The following is a 19,001-nucleotide window of genomic DNA, read 5'->3' on the forward strand; positions in this document are numbered from 1 at the left end:
TTAGAATTTTACTTTTCACACATGTGAAAACAATCACCCCACTCTGAAAGGCAAAATGACAATGAACATGCCCAAAGTATGTAAGTTCTCCATCTAGATTATGAACTACAAGTTCATTCCTGAATCCACAGAGGGGCTGAGGCAAGCGAAGAATCATCTCTTCCTCTGATCCTGACTACCTGAGTGAAATGCTGGTGGCTTTCTTTTTTCCTTCTGTCAGACATTACTGCCTCACAGAGGGATTCTTCTGTTTCCTGAATAAACTAAGTCAACGTTTTTTCTTTAACTCCAAGTTAGGCAGTTTGTGTTCCCCTCCTTTCTGATACAGCAATGGCAGTTACCAATAGACTAATTACAAAAGTGACAAAGCAGTTCTGGCTTAAGAGCAACTTTGTTTCAACATACTGGATGTGGTTCCCCAGTGAAGGAATGAATCAAAACAAAACCACCTGTCCCCGTACACAAAGAAGTCCGGAAAGCAGTTTTTCTCAGGAGTTTAGTTTAGCAAGAAAAGTTAAGCCAAAAGCAATTGTGGTTTCAATCTAAAAATTACCTGTGGCTGCTGTTTAGACTGAAATTTCGGTGACTCTACTCTGTCTCTTCTTTCAGATGCAACTGCCAGATTGGGAAACTCCTCGGCATCCTAAGTAAACCACACACCCTTTAGCTCTTCGCAAATCACAATTATCAAATAAGCCCAACTACAACCTTTTCCTTGCTCTTATTTTCTTTCCATAAAAATATCCTTATAAAAGTGCTCAAAGGTGTTATAAAACAGTCAAAACAAAAACAAAAAACTGACGTAAGTGCTTCGGATTTATTTCACTCTTAGAACAAAGTTAAGGACCGCAGTTTGAATCTCCCTGCTCCAGAGAGACAGAGCAGGGGCCTCAAGGATGTGGGTTCACCAAGCAGTCTACGCACTGCTCCAAGCACCCTGGCACAAGAGTGTTCAAGCACCCATCCTTCAACTACGCTTTTCTTTAGGGAAAGCATCAATCTGGACTCAGGAGATGTAAGCATCTTGTCACATGTGCTGAGCCTAGACTAGAAAAAAGAAACAAAGGAACAGGTCTCTAAACAATGTTTAAATCATTTTAAAATGTCTTATGTGCTTCTGTCAACATTTTAGGGACCCTGGAGAAATTATGTGAAAAATGTGGGCAGAAATAATGAGTTCTTTGCTGGCCCAAACAACAATGCTCTACCGCAGTCATAGGTTTTTCAAACATGCAACCCCATTACTCTCAAGGGAATGTTCCAGAAGCTCCGGGAGCCCCTCGAGTTTGTGGGAACACCTCGGGCTTGACCCTAAGCTGGCTGCCTGGGAGCACTGCTGAGAGACCCTTCTGCCAGCACCAGGAGCCAGGCTGCTGAGTCTGGTACTGCAGACCCATGAGAAACATAATCAGGATCCAGGACAGCTCCTTGGAGAACAGGGACATTCTTGGAGTATCACTGGACAACAATTTAAAGAGCACTTCCGGAAGTTCATGATATTCTCTTCTTGACCAGGGTCCACGACAGATCTACAGTATTCTAAGTTTCTCTCAATAGTGGAGCACATTATACCAAAACATCTAGATAGAAAAGGAGGCCCTGCAGAAGCCAGCATGCCAAAGCAAAGAAAAAAACAGGCCAGAAGATACTGAGGGCTATATATTAGTAGTAGGGCACACACACCATTAAATTTCAATACAAGTAGTTTTGTCTCTAGGCCATTCATTCGTTTACCTAGAGCCTGCTATGAGATGGGCACTGCGCTGGGGACACGAAAATGAAGAACTGAAGAAAATGGGTGACAACTATTTTCTTTAGCACTACAATTATTAAGGAAAATGTTGGAGAATTTTTACTTCAGCAACCAGTATGAACCCATATTTCTATTAAGGAAGACCCATTTATTATATCAAACAAGGTGAGTAATAAATGTAAATATACTTCAATCCTTGGTGGCTCTTGAACTGTCAGGACTTCATATTTCGATTTAGACTTTTCTTTCTTTTTCTTATTCTTCCTTGAGGCTTCATTTTGCTCAGGATCGTCACCTTGTGATGCTCTGGACTAGAACAACAACAACAAAAAAAGCAAAATTCATGGGTTTTTAGGACCATTTTTAAAGTCTTTATTGAATTTGTTACAATATTGCTTCTCTTTTATGGTTTTTTTTTTTTGGTTTTTTGGCCACAAGACATGTGGAATCTTAGCTACCCAACCAGGGATCGAATCTGCACCCCCTGCACTGGAAGGCGAAGTCTTAATCACTGGACCTCCAGAGAAGTATCCCCCCATTTCTGTTTTTTTTAAAAAACTTAAAACAAAACAAACGATCTTTATTTATTTATGTTTTCAGGAGCCCTGAGGTAGAACAGACAGCAGGTTGTTAATGGAAGCTCCTAGAGGGGTGGGGGCCAAAGGGCCATGGGAAAAGGACCTTTTCCATAATTAGATCCTTGTAATATTACAGGTGCTATTTCAGTAATAAAAATTCACAATACAGAAAGTTTTAGAGGGGGAAAAAATTATGACCACAATGCAAAGCCATCTGGGTCATAAGATTACAGGAGATCCTCATTTTCTCATCTTTATTTTGGGACTTCTCAAAAATAAACTTTTCTTACACCTCTAATTAAAAAATAATTTTTAAAAAGATGCTGGGAAAATAAAACAAAATCTGTTAACTCTTAAGAGTGTTAAAAGCTCACTTAGATGGTGACTTGGTGGCCTACTGTGCAGCCTGCGCCCCGACGCCAGCGGGGCCTTGGAGCTGGCCAGTCTCCATGTGTACTTGGAGGGGTCTCACAGCTGCCTCCTGTGTTTCACAAGTATGTGCATAAAGCTGTAGGGAACAGGCACACAGGTCTGACTTCACCATTAATTGTTACCAGCACAGATTCCTCAGTCAACCAAGCATAAACACACAGCTCCTGTTTGTGTGGGATGGTCTAAAACACTTTGGATATCAAAAAGTATCCTAACACTCAAAAAGATAGGAAACCAGCACTAAACAAATACGACCATATTTCAACTTAAAATAATGTATCAGTACACAATGAAAATCAAAACCAAAATCTAGCCCAGTTAAAAAAAGGCTCTTCAAGAAAGAAATCTAGGGATTGAAAAATAGCAACTTAAAATTATTTGAATTGAAAGGAAAAAATGGATTCTGAAATGCTGCTATCATATAGTAAGTAAGCTGCAATTAACCAAGGATCAATTAACATACACGATGATCGCAAAATGTGGCACACAATTATCTTGCTACGTAGGTAAAAGCAATGGAAAATCAACAGACAAAAGACTGCAGTATTTTATATACCAGAGCATAAGCTACTGCCAGCATCTCTCTTGTAAAGAATTCAAAATGGTACACAGATATTTTAAGACCACAGGTCTAACATGCACATCCTTACTTGTGTATAAAAGCTACCACTTGTGTCCCTAGACTGTATTCAGTTCAAGTACTGAATACAACCAACTCAGATTAGTGCCTACAGTACTGAATGGAAACGCTTTCAGTTAGGATTTGAGAAGAAAAGAAAGCCAATCCAGTGGTACAGAAGAGCAACATAACCAAAGTGTGACACGTACCTTTTTAGTAGGATGGACAACATGTTTCTCTTTGTACGAAGGCTCCGAAGATAAAACTTCAGAAGATGACATACTACCATTTTTAGGATCTGCTGATGAAGCAACCATCTTTAGGTTTATCATGGAAGTAACATTTTTAGGGGCTGGTGACAGTTCTGTAGATAATGTCTGCCGAACAACATAACCCATTGGTGTCCAAGATAATTCTGCTCAAAGATAACCAAAATTGTTGAACAATCCCAACAGTAAAAAAGAAATTCCTTAGAAATTCCAAGCATGCATTACATGAAGTACTCAAGAGCACAGTTAAATTAAGGTGTTGTTAAGAACATTCTCTTGGAAACTACAGCATCCACTAAATTTGTTTTTCTTCTTGGAACATGCATGCTGAATTAACTTGTAAGGGGAACTGACTTTCCTAGGAACTATTCTGTTAACTTGGAGATGCAGGCGGTAAACAAAAAAGTTTCCATTAAAAAACAATAATCCAGGGCTTCCCTGGTGGCGCGGTGGTTGAGAGTCCGCCTGCCGATGCAGGGGACACGGGTTCGTGCCCCAGTCCGGGAGGATCCCACATGCCGCGGAGCGGCTGGGCCCGTGAGCCATGGCCGCTGAGCCTGCGCGTCCGGAGCCTGTGCTCCGCAACGGGAGAGGCCACAACAGTGAGAGGCCCGCGTACCGCAAAAAAAAAAAAAAAAAAAAAAAAGAAGGAGTTTATTTGGGCTTCCCTGGTGGCGCAGTGGTTGAGAGTCTGCCTGCCGAGGCAGGGGACACGGGTTCATGCCCCGGTCCGAAGATCCCACATGCCGCGGAGCGGCTGGGCCCGTGGCCGCTGAGCCTGCGCGTCCGGAGCCTGTGCTCCGCAACGGGAGAGGCCACAGCAGTGAGAGGCCCGCATACCGCGAAAAAAAAAAAAAAAAAACAATAATCCACAAATACATCCACGTGGCAAACACACAGAAATAATAAGCTAAAGATCAAACTGTGGCCCTAGTAACCTTGATGTGTACCTTTAACATCAGAAATCAAAGATCACTAAACTTCAGCTACCACAATAACTGGTAATTTCTTTCTTTCTAGAACATAGGCATAAGTATAGCAACACTACTCCGTAGGTGCCCATGAAACTGTATATACAGACAAAACAAAAGGACATCCATCAGGACACGGACAGGTCATGTCAGCAGCCTGTGGCTACCCCACAGTGGGGAGACAGGCTGTTCTTGTCACCACAGAGCTGTGCATCTTCACAGCAGTTGCTAAGGTGAAGGTCTTTTATTGAACCACGTACGTACCAAACATGCTAACGCAATAGAAAACACACCTGTGAATAAATCTAGAATAATTTTGTAAAAAGGTCTTCTGTTAGGACAAGCTACTCACAAAAACTTCAAAAGCAGAATCTACTGAACTCTCTCTGAATATCTCACTTCTGGGCCAGGTCAGGACAGACCAGCAGTTCTCAAAGTTCTGAGACTCCCAGGACCCTTTCAGGGGTCCACAGTCAAAACTGTTTTCCTGGTAACAGGAATGTGCCATCTGCCTTCCCCACTCTCACTCTCCCATGAGCGTAGTAGAGTGGGGTTTTCCAGAGGCTGTACGACAGAGAACAGTGAAACAGGTGAATGCCGAAGCAGAGCTCCTGAGCCAGACGTTGAAGAGCTGCTAAAACGCAAAGGCTGCTCTCCTCTCCTGACTAGTTTTTTAACTTTGGAAAATAGTTATTTTTTTTAATTAAAATATGTTATGTTAACCTGTAATGGGTTTATTGTTACTTTTAAAGTGAATTAGTAAGTATTTTGTATTTCTCAGTTTTAATTTCAGATTATTACAAATATTGACAGTTATCCAAATAAACAGAAATTCTTTGGGGTTCTTTTAAAGGGTATTAAGGAGGTCCTGAGACCAAAAACTATGAGAACCACTGATATAGGTAATGCTTAAGAAAGGAATCATTTCCGAGTTCATAAAATGTCTCAACTGGACAAACATTTCATTTATAATTCTTTACTTGTATGTAGTTTACACTCCTTGTGAATGGATGTGGGATCTCGTTTGCTTACTTCAGTCTTCTAACAATGATGCCAGTTTATCAACCCATCAGCTGCCTTAAAGAAGGCTTTAAAACAAAAACATTTCAGTTGCACTAGACTGAAAATGCCCTAAGAAAACAGACAACAACAATAGACAATTTTTATATTTTAAAATAATATTTGGCAGCCACTCTTACCTCTCGTACATGAAGAGCGACTGGTAGCAGCATTATCAGTTACAGATTCGGTCCGATTATTATTCCTCACCACTATTTCACCCTAAAAAACAAACCAGTTCTTTTCTTACTATTTCAAAATAAAAGTCACCATTATTTTTGAAATATACAGCGTCCTTCACCATTCTTAAAACCTGCAAAACATAATGCTAATTAAAAATTCCAAACACATAAGTACATAATGTGAAAAATTAAATTACTTTCTTCTGCCAAATCTCATTCCCTAGAGGAAAAACCATCCGCCGTCTACAGCTTAGCTAGCATCCTTCTATTTCTCTGCTTAGGAGATAAACATTTGTATATCATTTTAAATGGATCTCCATAATGGGATCACACCACACGCAGTATCATATAACTTAGGGAAAAAAACCCGACATACAACCAACAATTTCCAAGTCAGCACAGACTACCTGCACGATTCTTAGAGCCGAAGTGCCCACTGTGAAGGCAAAAGCTGTCGTTCACCACACCCCGTTCACCACACCCCCACACCAAGGCTCAAAAGATCCCTGAACGTGCCCACAGAAACAAATACAGGCCTTCTAATACGTACTCCCTTTCACAGACAGAAAGCTGCCACATGCATGGAACAAGAGGCACCAAACGACACTTGGGGACAAGTGAGTACATTAAGAGAGACCTCAGAATGACCAGCAGCCAAGGTGAAAGGAAACCGATAAATTCACACTGAATGGATTTAAAATAAATTCTGAAGTTCATGTTTCATAAACTTATCCATTTTACCATTGCATTACATCTAAGCCCCGTTAAAAAAAAAAAAATTGTTCAGTGGCCAAAATAGCTGATTGCTGAATATGCCTTGTGCCACTTCTCGGCCTGGATAGTAGAAGCCTGTGAACCTCCAAGAGCTGTTTCAGAACAATGGAAAGAACACGTTCCTTAACTAGGACAGAAAGCCCCCATGTTCATTACAAATAGAAGTGAAGCCAAATCCTCCATGTGGCATCCGCTGATTCCTGGCCCCGTGGCAGAGCTCACTAAGGGCCTGGAAATACCTACTTCACCCTGGGCCTTCCTGCCCCAGGGCCTCCCCAGAGGACCCACCACTTCCCTACACACATCAGGCAGGGCTTCCTGGGCGGGCAGGTGTCACTTGCTAACCTGCATATTCCAAATTACTGCCTGACAGATGCACACCATACAAATCTCGCAGGAGGTGCCGCCTAGAGCACCCACCCCGTCCCAGGAGTGCGGAGCTGTCTGCTTCAATCCGCTGCAGGCCTGAGGCCCAACCTCTGAACAGAATCTCGATAGTTTCATTTTGCTACTACCAAATGGATGCAAAACAAGGGTGACTGGGGAAGTGAATTTTTATTTTCAATGAAGCATTTCTGGAAACTCCAAAGGCATGGGGAGGTTGGGAGTCTGGCAAAGAGAAAGATGCCATTCTCCCTTCTCTTTGCACCTTTCTCAGCTTCCAAAACACTGGGCTAGTGCTGGAGGAGGTGATGTGGCCTCAGCATGGCTCTGTGGAAGTGACTGCGCACTGAGAAACAAATTCTCTTCCGGCCCCATCCTACAGGCTGCTGTGTTCTCTATGGGGCTCCAGATAGACACAGCATGTAGAGGCAATTATGTTTACTAAAAAAAAATAAACTCATCAAAGGAGAAAAAAACAGAATAACATAAATGATTTAAACACAGCCTGTTCTTTGAGTAAACGTAACGTTTATGCTCACCAAAGCCAATGAAACACTAGAAATGGCTTACCTATTCAAGAGTGGTTAAGTAAATTACATGTAACAATACCAAAGATTCAATGCAACGGTTATTAATGACACTGGAAAACTCCCACAAGTTTTGAAAAATTCAAACACAAGCTTGTATCATACATGCGTATCCTAAATGGAGGGGAATGCCCCTCAATTCCCACAGTGTACCATTAAAAGAAAGAATAAGTGTCAAACATGGTTTTCTCTTGGTTGTACAGCTTCAATTTTTTTTTCCTGAATATTTTTCTCATGTTGAAAGATGTTACTAATACCATCAGGAAAAAAAGGTTTCTTTTAGAGGGAAAATGGGAAAAAAACACACAAAAATACTCCACACATAACTCAAGAGTGTGAATATATAAAGCAGTGAGTATGTACACCTCCCCACATAGCATGATATGCCTTACTGCTTGTCCACATACGCAGTACTCATATGTAACAAGTGACCATGACAAAAAGTGTCAGTCATGCTTCCACTCACCCTGGACCCGCTGTACTCTGTCCTACTTTTGTACAGTGCTCACAGGTTTGGAATTATCCACTGCCCACCCATGATGAAAGCATGGAGCCCCTCGACTACTCAGCTATTCCATACACCCAGCCAGGGCCCAGAAAGCAGTCACAAAGCTGCCTAACGAAACTGTGATTTTTCTGTATCAGTCAATCGGCCTTACTTATCATCACCACTGTGTAAAAGGAAAACACCAAGGTGTAACAGTCTAAGGGTCAACATGTGGGGAATGATTTATTTTCTGCACATTATAAGCCACTACCACCAAGTCTTCAGAGGGTTTAGTATCCAGGCACCCAAGAGAAGTGCTAGGACAGGAAATGGAAATCCTTTCTCCATTCAAGAGGTAAATGAACTGGTGAGCTCTGTTTTCTTCATTGTTTCTTCTTTCTCCTTACCTCCATACAGGGCTGGGCGCCCCAATTTGTCACAAGCCATTTTAGGGACTACTAACCCAATAAAGGTTCTTCCTGGAAGTCTCAAAATCAATCTGTTTGAGAGGAAAATGCGTCAATTTGATGGAGTAAAACTTGGAGATCAAATGGTGAAAACAGTGCAATTTAAAATTATTAGGCACTGAATGCACTTATTGCAATGACGTTTTCCGTATCCATGACCAGACAGAGGTGCAGATAAAGAGCCTGGAAAAATCAGAAGTTACACTACGCGGTTTTAACATTACTATTTGATTTTAAAAAATCTTTTCCCCTGTATTGGAAAAAGTGCTACCAGAATGCAATGGTAGAAACAACATTTTCACAATGCGCTGTGGAAGCAGGAACCCATGCTAGCATCTTCTCCTGAGACACTGCAATGCTTTCTAGCCACCAGATATGAAGACACTCGCTAAGTGATTCTCTGGAAAGAAGAGCCACACCAGGTGTTACAGCCTGACTATACACAGTTCAAACAACAGAGGAAGTCACCCAAGCGAACTGAGAGGCCCCTCCCACACCAAGATGTGAAGTGTAGTATTTGAAGTGATGTCCTTGCATCACTATCACTGAGCAGAAAGGAGGAAAGAAGGGAACAAAAAGAGCAGGAGGCTGCACTCACCTCTGCTAACACCGCAGCAGGTTTCCCCACTTCTCTTAGAAGAGGAACGTCAGTAGAGGCAGAGCGTAGCGGCCCCCACTTGAGCTGCTTTTGTATCTCTGGTATCTCACTGTTCTCTCGACCCTGCAGTTCAGGAAAATCCAACCTGGTAAATTCAAACTCAGGTTTGGAGGCAGATCCACTTTTTTCAATGATTCTGGATTTCCTGTCTGTTCGTTTATAATAACCATCTGTATTTACAGAATTAAAAGTAGGGGTAAAAATTTAGATGTTGTCTAATGACCTGTACTCACACTTAAACTGCAGAGTAGAAAGTCTATTGTTATTGATGCAACAACACGTTATTGTCCAAACAGCCTAATTTTTTGTAGTGTTGTTAACCTTCTCTGTAACAGTGGAAAACATAAATGACCATGGGGGCCACCAAGCAGAAAAACGAAAACACACTGCAAATTTTAGGAGTAATTCTAAAGTGGATGAAATAGCTACCTTAACCTGACTGTGCAGCTGGGCATTTCAATTATTCTTAATACACACTTTAGAGATTTGTGAGATTAAGGGGACTCTTACAAATTTTCTTTAAGTAATAAAATTTCCATGTTTCAGTTTGCTGGAAGAAACTGGAGAGAAACAAGTAAAATTAAACTTATAACCTCTTTCCCACCTTTCTCCTTCAAATGCAAATGAATGATGCTACAGGCTACAATGCCATAAAGCCCCAGCATTTTCTAAATTACTTAATTGTAAGGCTAGAGTTATTACAGTTAACTGTTCAAATTTTCTTTCACATTACCACGTACCAGATGGTTTATGAGTGAAGTCAACACCAAGAGAAAAAGTTACATATCAAGTAACAATAAATTACACATGTAAATAAAATGACAGACCATTCCCAGTAAGTACACTATTACAAAGGTTTTAAGTTATTACATAAACAGGTGATGGCTGTGATCAACGTGCAATAGTAAGTAATTTACAGGAAAAAAACAAGACATCACGTATGATCACTAACTTTCAGCCAGAGACTGGAACAGCAGTTTTCAAGACCAGAGCAGACATGTCCTCTGAATGACTGTCCTGCCCCAGGTTTGGTATTGTTTAGGACGGGAGTTAAACCATAGTCGACTCTCCCACGTATTAAAAAGTGTCCCAACAGAATACCAGAGAAGCTATTTCAGGGATGAACATGATCAAATACAGTACAAGGGATGTGACTGGAATTCACGTTTATTTAACAACTGTTTTGAGGCAGGTGATTATCACCTACTTGCTATGTGACTTTACAGAAGTTCTTGCATAAAACAAGGTAATAACATGTTAAGGACATGTCATAGAGCCCACACAAACAAGTTCCCTCCCCGGGAGGAAAGGGCCCCAGGATCCCACAGGAAACCTGATGGCCTCAGTTTTTCATGAGGAGTAAGCCCACAAAAATAGTTCAAAGAACAGAGACGTTTCTGGGGGTAGACAGGGTAGGAAGACATAACATACAGAGCATGTGATTTTTACCTGATTTCAAACTGTTCTCAGCATGAATGGACATACGAGGTGAACTTTTCACTGATTTTAAATCAGATGATATAGGTCCATCAGTCTTCTTAGTGTCAAACTTCGGCTCATCACAGGTTTTCTTCTGCAGGAAACATTAAAAAGTAAACATAATTGAAAAGTAACATATTAAAAAGTAACATAAATTCACTATAAAAAAAGCTCAAATTTGCAAATTCGTAAGTACAACTCAACCATTTTTTAGAAAAGTTAGACCATATCGAATTTTAAATATCTCAAAATTTAAATACCTTAAATAACATGCAAGAACTTACCAGTTCTTTATGTTTTAAATGCTAAAGTGACCAACAAAACCAAAACATTTACAGACCTTAAACAGAGCTTTTGTGTCTTGCGGGAGAGGGCACGTGTGCTCGTTTCGTGGCTTCACGGTTTGAAAACCTCTGAAACAACTGGGTTGGTTGTAATCATACTGGGAGCCAGGCACCGGGCAAACATTCTGTGACGACTCCAGGGTGTAAGGAGAACAGGCATACGGATGAAGAGGGATCTCAGGAGATAAATACTGAGGTGGAAAAGTTGAAGCTCCAAAAGCCATATCTTCAGCATAGAGTTTCTGTCTAAACAAAAAGGGTAAATTTTAGTTGCAGACTTCATACCACAAACCAAGGAGCTTAATATTTTGTAATAAACAAATGTAAACTTTTTACTATTTTTGAGGTCATTTATTCTAGCAATACCTCAAATTAAAAACCAAATGAAACCTCTGAGCACTTCTTTCTTAACCTGCAAAGAAAGATGCTCACCTAGTTCTGTTTTTTTCATTACTTATCTGGAACCTCCATGAAAGAACCCTATTAAAAGGAACATTAGAAAAGCCCAAGGATGCTCCAGCAGCTTTCCACTCTCATGCTGTCAAATATTTGGAAAAGCCTCTCTCGGCAACCCTGGCCAAAGGAGCCATCCAGAGCATTCCCTCAGTAGAGGGAGTTTTTTACTGCCCATCCAACCTCGACCCCGACAACCTGCAGGGCCTGCCTCCTGAGGCCCCAGGTGCCCGCAGACAGCTGTCCAGCCCCTTCCCTGCTCCAAGCCCACCGCCACATCCTGTGCTCTACAGACTCTTGGGGCTGGAGTTGCAATGGGGACACCACGCACAAGGTGGTCCAGGAACCACACACGCTGCTAACAAGATGGAACCACCTGTGAACACTGATACTGCCTCAACGTTCTCAAGCTGCCAGGCTAAAATGAAATATAATTTAACATTGATTTTTTTTCAGCAAATTTGGTATACGGCCAGAGGTTTCGACCATTTTGCAGTGAAAGTTGATACAATGACAAAATGCTAAGCAGCTGAGTTAAATACAAATCACTATCTTCTCATTCCCACAAATAAGCACCAGCAGATGTTTCTGTGACTTTCCAGAGCTCCAGAGTATCTTGTAGCAAATCAATGAAATCCCAAAGTGTACTGGTCCACTGAAAGGCAGGAAGAGCCAAAGCTAATGATGAGACATCCCACATGATCTTCCAACTGTTCAAGTGTCAGGAGATATGGGCGTAGGCACCGCTTACTAGAAGTCGTGTTTCTACTCTGCTGCAAGTAAGAGTCTGCACTGAAGAAGGAAAGGAGTCGCTATCTACAGGCTAGACCTGTAACACACTGAAGAGAATGTCCACTGCTTTCCCTTCCATGCAGCACTGAACTGCCTGGAATCACTGTCCATTAATTCATGACATTTTATAATAAGTTTAAATCTTATAAGATCTTTTTCTTGTAAGCAACTGATCCTAGTAATGAAATATTCCCGATTAAAACCCCAACGAACCCTTTTACCGACCTTTTTCTGCCCCACAGAACACCTGGGCTAGTGCTGCCCTTTGCTGAGAAGAGAAAGATTCAAAGCTTCGTCCTGCTCCCCAGATGCTAACCCTAGATGTGAATCTCTGTTTTATTTTGTTTGATGCTCAGAAAATCTAATGGAGGGCAGATGAAGGTGAAGAACCTGTTCTCCACAAAAGAAGACAGGCAAAGAAGATGGGCTGATAGCAAAAAAAAAAAAAAAGTTAAAATGAGTATCCATCCCAAGTCCAAACAATGGATAAATGAACAAAGCAATGAAATTCAGGCAAAGAAGGAAAGGGAGGTGGGAGGAGGCAGGATCCAGTAGTGGTTTTGAAGGCTGTTGTCACCCAGAAAATTTTTCTCCTGTGAATCAGGAGACCTCAGGTTGGGTCACGATCTGGTCTCCCCCTTTGGACAAGTCACTTGGGTTTCTATCCCCTCACTGATCCTTCTTCCTCTGGGAAGTTGCTATTTTTCCTTGCCATCCCAGGTAAATATAGTTACATGCAGAGAGCAATATACAACACAAAACTTCAAAGAGATCACCCGCAGCATCTGCGGTTGGGGCTTCAAATGGCTCGTCTCTGACGTTGCAGTTGCCACGAATCACTCAGACGGCCCTTAACCACAGTAACACCCTTCCTCTATGCCCCACCGTCTCATCTGCCCCCCTCCTTCTGCTATCAGCAGCCCCTAACCTCCCCTGCTAACCTCTCAGCTCCACTTCCCCTTACCCCATCCCTAGCGACCACCACCAAGTCTCCCAGGACCCTCCTTCCTGCCAAGCTCAGTAGCCTCTACCGCACGGTGTCTATTTCTATCACATCCCTTGAAAAGCTCCACTAGCCTGCACTTGGCAGCCTCTGCCCTCTCCTTGCTCTCACCCATTTTCCAAAGGTTCCTCCATGGCGTGGCCTCCCCTACACTCTCCCTATCTCATCTGGCAGACTCACTCTGAGTCAGAATCTCTCCTCGTTCTGCTCAGGACTTCACTCACATACTTCAGTCCCAACACTTTCACCACCTCCAGGCCTCTATCTCCAACTTACAGGTCATTTCCACTTAATAGTTAGTTCACTTTTCCCCCATCTAGCACATGTAGCTCCAAAACATAACAACTGGTCCCCAAACCAGCCCCACTTGCCAACTTATGCTCTCACGAATAATCCCAAATCTTTCCATGTATTCAACTGGAAACTGCTATAGCGTCTTTTCCACCAAAACCCATATGGACAACCACTGAACCCTCTTCTCTTGCAGCAGGTCTCCAGGTATTTTCTTCTCTATTTCCAGTGCCTAGAACCCAATCAAAACCTTCAAGCCCCTTTCCCTTAAGTTGAGCCAGAAACCAGGAGGGATTATCATGACCCCAAGCAGAACACCCCCAAGAGCTCTCTATTTCCTACCCAACAAACCTAACTTTTCAGCTGTACCATGTAGGCCAATCGACTAGTGGCTTCCCCCTAACAATGGGGCCTTACTCCTCTACTTCTCCCAAACGTATCTTGCATCTGGTCCCCTCTAACCAGCCCAGGACCCGTCAGGAATCCAGTCCCTCCTCCACCTACCCACCTGACATGAGCCACACTCTGTGGAGAACTGCTAATTCTCATAGATGAGAGGTTTAACTTAAAAGCATCCATTGGCACTGTGATTTTTACAGTATACTACAAGATACTGAAAAAGCTCAACTTTACCGACAGCAATAGCAGCTTTGGGGAATACAATGAACTCAGGTCAGAAGAACTGAATGCTAATTCTGGTCCTGGTGCTACGTCTCTGAGGAACTTTGGACAAGCATCTCTAGTCTCAGTTTCCCCTGTGTAAAATAACACGACACCTCCCTGCCAACCTCATGGATGGTGGCAAGCATGAAAGCAATGAACATATTCAGTAATTCCCAAACAGAACACACATGTCCTCATGCATGTGTTACACAGGATTTGTCACAAAGCAGGTACCATGACAATCAACAAAGCCACCGTCCAGGGATGATGACTGGGCACAGAGAACTTACTTTGTTGGCATAACCTCTATTTGTTCATTACACCAGTAAATACTCACTACTTCCCAAACATGGCCAATTCTATATACCAGAATACTTCTACTGATACTTGTCTTGTCTATAACATAAACCTAGAGGAGACTGGTAGTTCGTGTTCTTCCATCTCCACCAGTTCAAATCTATATATAAAACAAAAACAGGAGCATAGCTCATGAGACAGTCTTTCCCCGCTTAGGAACTAGTGCTTTTCCATATAATAGCCTTTCACTAATGAACTCCAAATGAATAAATGAAGTCCCTTGGCAAGCACTGCTAGAGGTACTAGAGATGGATATTCTGTAAAAGGTCACTCCTTTAAGGACATACAGAATTAGGTTGCTATACTGAATAAGTAGGAAAGAGGACATATCATATGTTTGTTACAGAAAATTCTACTCCTTTTTTCAAGGCAGCAAGAGATCTCCATTTAAACAAAATCTGACTATAGCAATGCAAGTCTTAACTTATATTAGAAGTGACTAGATAATCACTTCCCTACTGTATAAGTCTCACCATTTCATCCCCACTTTAAAGGCACTCATTCTTTCTAAACTTGCCCTTTGGTTTCATGCCTCCTTTGTCTTTAATTGTTTTCTTGCCAGGCAGGAATACTGTCAGTCAACCTTTTCAGTGGTTATAAACAATTAAAAAAAAAAAAAAAAACCAAAGCTATAGCGATAAGGGGTTAAGAAACATAATTTTAAAATTCAGCATTTAGCATCCTTGAGCCTCTGATTAGTCTCAATTCATGTTACTGCCAGAATGCTGCTTTAGCTATACAAATATTTTCCACCTTTATTTTGGGTCACTAGAATTTCACCCAGCGGATGACTTAAGAGTTCTTGTCACTGACTGCAATACACCTTGTATTTTATTATGTGAGCCACTCAAGGTAGGAAATGACTCAAAAGAGACCCATGCCAACCTCCCTTTTGCAAAGGATGAAATTACAATGGAAAACCTGGTATTCCTACCAAAGACCTTCAGCACATTCAGGCAGAACTTCAACTTTCGCCAAAAAAAATATAACTTTCCTTATTTCCTAAATACACCAGACAACCCAACGATTTTCTTATTCATTTCAACTTTCATTCTTGTGAACACAGTTCTAGAATTTGTATGAAGTATAAACTATTTTCAATTACACCATGTAGGTATGGGGAAAAAAAGGAAACAAGTCTGACCCAACAAAGGAACATAAAGACAAGGATTTTTACATAAGCATAAAGGTGATTCACGCATTAAAAATAAACCTACCAGTAACCCACACAATTATGTGCAAGGCTTAACACTTATTTTTCTAAATTCAGCTAAGAAATGGAAACCATTTTGTAAATACCTAGAGAATAAATCCTGAGAAGGAAAAAGAACATTTAAAGGACAATAGAAGCCTTCTTTCAACTCAAATCTAGAAGAATTTATAACCAACATTTGTAGACTCCATCTCCATAGGACATGTATAAAGCAAAACAGATAAAAGCAAAACCGACTCATTCCTCATGTTTATTTGTTTGGGCGTGTCTTTGCCCAATTTCCTCTCGCCCACTCATTCCTGCCATTTCGTCTCCCATTAGATACATGATACAGTTATAAACTGCATGCACAAATGAACTGCATTTCCCACTAATAAATGCAATGCAGTCTCCACTTCCTGTGCCAAAAATAATCAAATGAATATGGAGAAAGAAAAGGAGAGCTGGAGCTTCAGTGTTTGGTGTGGGACACAGCTAAGTTGTGCTACTGGCTCAGACGCTTCTTGGCTGAGGAGCATCTTCTCCAGTTGCTCTGAAAACGTTAATGTGTTAGCTGCAGCATATTTCAAGCCTAATCACCATTAAAGTCAAGCAACAAAGCCCCCAGGTAAGGCAAGACATTCAGAAGGATACATACTCAGGCACTGCTAGTTCCTGGACACATGGATAGTATGTCGTGGCTGCACAGCTGGGAAAAACGCGTGCTTCTGAAGACTCTGACCATGCCACACTGAGCCCAGCAAATTTAGGGACAAATGGTTTGACATCTGCTGACAACTTGATGCCCTGAGGAAAAAAAGGGGGTTTTGGCTACCTTCTGAGATCAACCAAGTGGGGGGTGGGGGGGGAAAGGGAGAGTCCCTCCCTTCTCGAAGCCCCAGAAATGCTAATGCTGCCGTCCAAATACTTCTGCCTAGCAAAGACAAGAATTTGTTTGCTAACAATTTCTCCGCAAACACTTTTTCACTAGAAAAAGCAGTCTACCAAATATTAAAAATGAAAAATAAGGACAACCAATTAAAGTGAGAGTAAAAGTCAACCCAGACTGTATAGTTAGAACCACAAGTGACAATGTTTCCTTAACTTTAACATAGAATATGGTAGTTTACCTCTCTCAGCTGAGTTAGGGACAATCGAGACTGTCAAATTTAACTGCAGCGCTCAAAACACACTGCGGAAGTTTATTTCTATTAAATTTCCCAAAGAACTTAAAACTTGCTTTTCACTCGGCGAAGCACTAAACGTTGTTTTGTTGAAACGCAAAAGTACGCGTTGCTAGAAAATCTTTCTATCGCCATGAACCCTTGGAATATGAATATAAAAAAATTTGTTGGGCTTTTTTTCTTTCAGTTTCTATAACTGTATTGAGAGATTTACTTCCACTAACAACTTATAATCATGGTTTTTAATTTGTGTGAAAGCCGATTTATGCTTTTGCCAGGGCTCCTTCTAGAGGTACTCTGAGCACGTCGAACAAACTTCCGCTTCAGAAAACGTTACTAACAAGCTGCTTTAAACACTCCGCTCCTCATCAGCAGTGAGGTGAGCCGGCACGGTAGCGCAACCCCTCTGCAGCCTCGGGACGAGAGGCGGTTTCCCGTCGACAGCGTCCTTTCTCAGCGCGTTTAACGGCGGGCCGTGTGGGCGCGCCTGGGGGCTGGGGACCGCGGCCGCCCACCCCGACGCCCCCGGCCCTGTCCCCAACCAGCCTCCGGGCCACGCTAATCCAGCTCCTACCCCGTCCGCGCAAGACCATCATTTTGGGGTGCCCAGGGCCGCCATCCTCACCTCGCCCGCGGGCTCCCGCGGTCCCTCCGACGCCATGGCGGGTGGCTAGGAAGAGGCCTGGCCAGGTAGGCCAGGAGCCCGACAGCAGGCGGAACCGCAGCGCGACGCTCCTCCTCCCCGCTTTTCCACCTCCGGCGCGAACTCCAGGAACTGCGTCACAAAAACGCGCCCTGGCCCCGCCCTGCTTCCGGCCGGAAGTGTGCGCGGTGACGGCTTTGGGCCTGCGCGAGGTGCCCGGTGGGGTGACCCTCTGGGCCGCGGAAACCCAGCTCGTGCCAAGTGTGGAGTTACAGGAGACTTTCTCCGCAGGCAGCGGACAACCCCCGGAATGCGGTCGGCCAGGCCTGGACGAGGGGCGGTGCACAGGGTGGCGGGCACCTGGAGCGGGGCAGGGGTCTGTGGGGAGGCTGGGGACTTAAGGGAACCGCATACCCTGTAGTCTTACGAAGGGAGAAAGCCAACAAGATTTGGCATCTTAAATTTCCAGGAACCTAAAGCAGTTTGGAAGTAACCGCGGAAAAGAATTTCAAAACTGCTCAGTTCAACAGACAGCTATTGACCACTAGGGAATGTGCTGGGAAAGGTAGAGATGGAAAGTAGGGTGGAAGTAAGCAGTCTCCAGGGCAGGAGGCTTTAGGTAGGATGGGAAGTGGGAGACACGGAGTGAGGAAGCGGGGAGGGAGGGACGGTGCAGAGGCAAGCACTCTTGCTTACTTGGTGAAGAGTGCAAGCCTTTGACCGATAGGGGTTAATGAGGTTGAAAATCTTAAACTGGAGGCTGATTGTAGGTTTCCTCTGTTGAGTGACTACCAGCTATTTCAAGCAGTAAATGCAGGCAGCTCCAGCTCATCTCCTGGTGTCCTTCTGTGCAGATCCCACAGGGCGATTAAACATACTTAGACACACCCAAACCTCCAGAGTGGGGAGAGGTTGAGCATTATGCAGTACACTGGTTTGTACTAAATACAAGTTTACTTTAACGATTCTGGCATCCTTCTGTTGTCCTAACCTGGGACCTCTAGCCAATGGGTGGGTCCCTGGGGATGGAATAAGTTCTAGGCTCCTGCCCATCACCACCTTCAGTGTTTATTGTGCTCATTGTGTAAAGGCACCACCCTTTGCTAAGAGAGGGGCATAGAGGACCACCACACTGGGGTCTGGGGTCTTATGCTTACTGGCAGCTCACCTAAAAGGTTTCTCCAGCATAAAGCAATGAAGATAAAAAGCCTCTGTTTGCATTCACTCTAAAATATTTTCCTAGCAGCTAAAAAAGCAATTTAACAGACACAAAATGAACACTGAAGGAAGGGTTTCTTTTACAGTGCTTTCGAAGTTTATAAACTGCTGATATTTTATAGAAAACTGTATCCCCATTTGGCACATGGAAAAGAGAAATGG

At 42.8% G+C, this 19,001-nt stretch overlaps 1 protein-coding gene across 8 annotated transcripts in view; it reads right to left on the bottom strand.

The window, feature by feature from the left end:
- SECISBP2 (SECIS binding protein 2) overlaps positions 1-17,742 on the bottom strand; it is a 39,542-nt gene extending 21,800 nt beyond the window's left edge. For 2 of the 8 annotated variants that reach the window (XM_081238038.1, XM_081238043.1), the window contains exons 1-9: positions 17,604-17,734; positions 16,453-16,601; positions 11,040-11,289; positions 10,670-10,793; positions 9,161-9,390; positions 5,822-5,903; positions 3,592-3,797; positions 1,942-2,064; positions 554-643 (exon numbers count right to left, since the gene is read on the bottom strand). In XM_081238038.1, coding sequence (XP_081094164.1) covers positions 554-643; positions 1,942-2,064; positions 3,592-3,797; positions 5,822-5,903; positions 9,161-9,390; positions 10,670-10,793; positions 11,040-11,289; positions 16,453-16,601; positions 17,604-17,639 — 1,290 coding nt within the window. In that variant the 5' untranslated portion in view covers positions 17,640-17,734. Of the gene's footprint in view, positions 1-553; positions 644-1,941; positions 2,065-3,591; positions 3,798-5,821; positions 5,904-9,160; positions 9,391-10,669; positions 10,794-11,039; positions 11,290-16,452; positions 16,602-17,603 lie in introns of those variants that run through there. The other 6 variants (XM_081238041.1, XM_081238040.1, XM_081238044.1 and 3 more) reach the window with 6 other exon arrangements.
- Between the last annotated feature and the right edge of the window lie 1,259 nt (positions 17,743-19,001).

Source organism: Mesoplodon bidens (assembly GCF_964165515.1).
Source record: "Mesoplodon bidens genome assembly, chromosome: 6".
In the NCBI taxonomy this organism is placed as follows: domain Eukaryota; kingdom Metazoa; phylum Chordata; class Mammalia; order Artiodactyla; family Ziphiidae; genus Mesoplodon; species Mesoplodon bidens.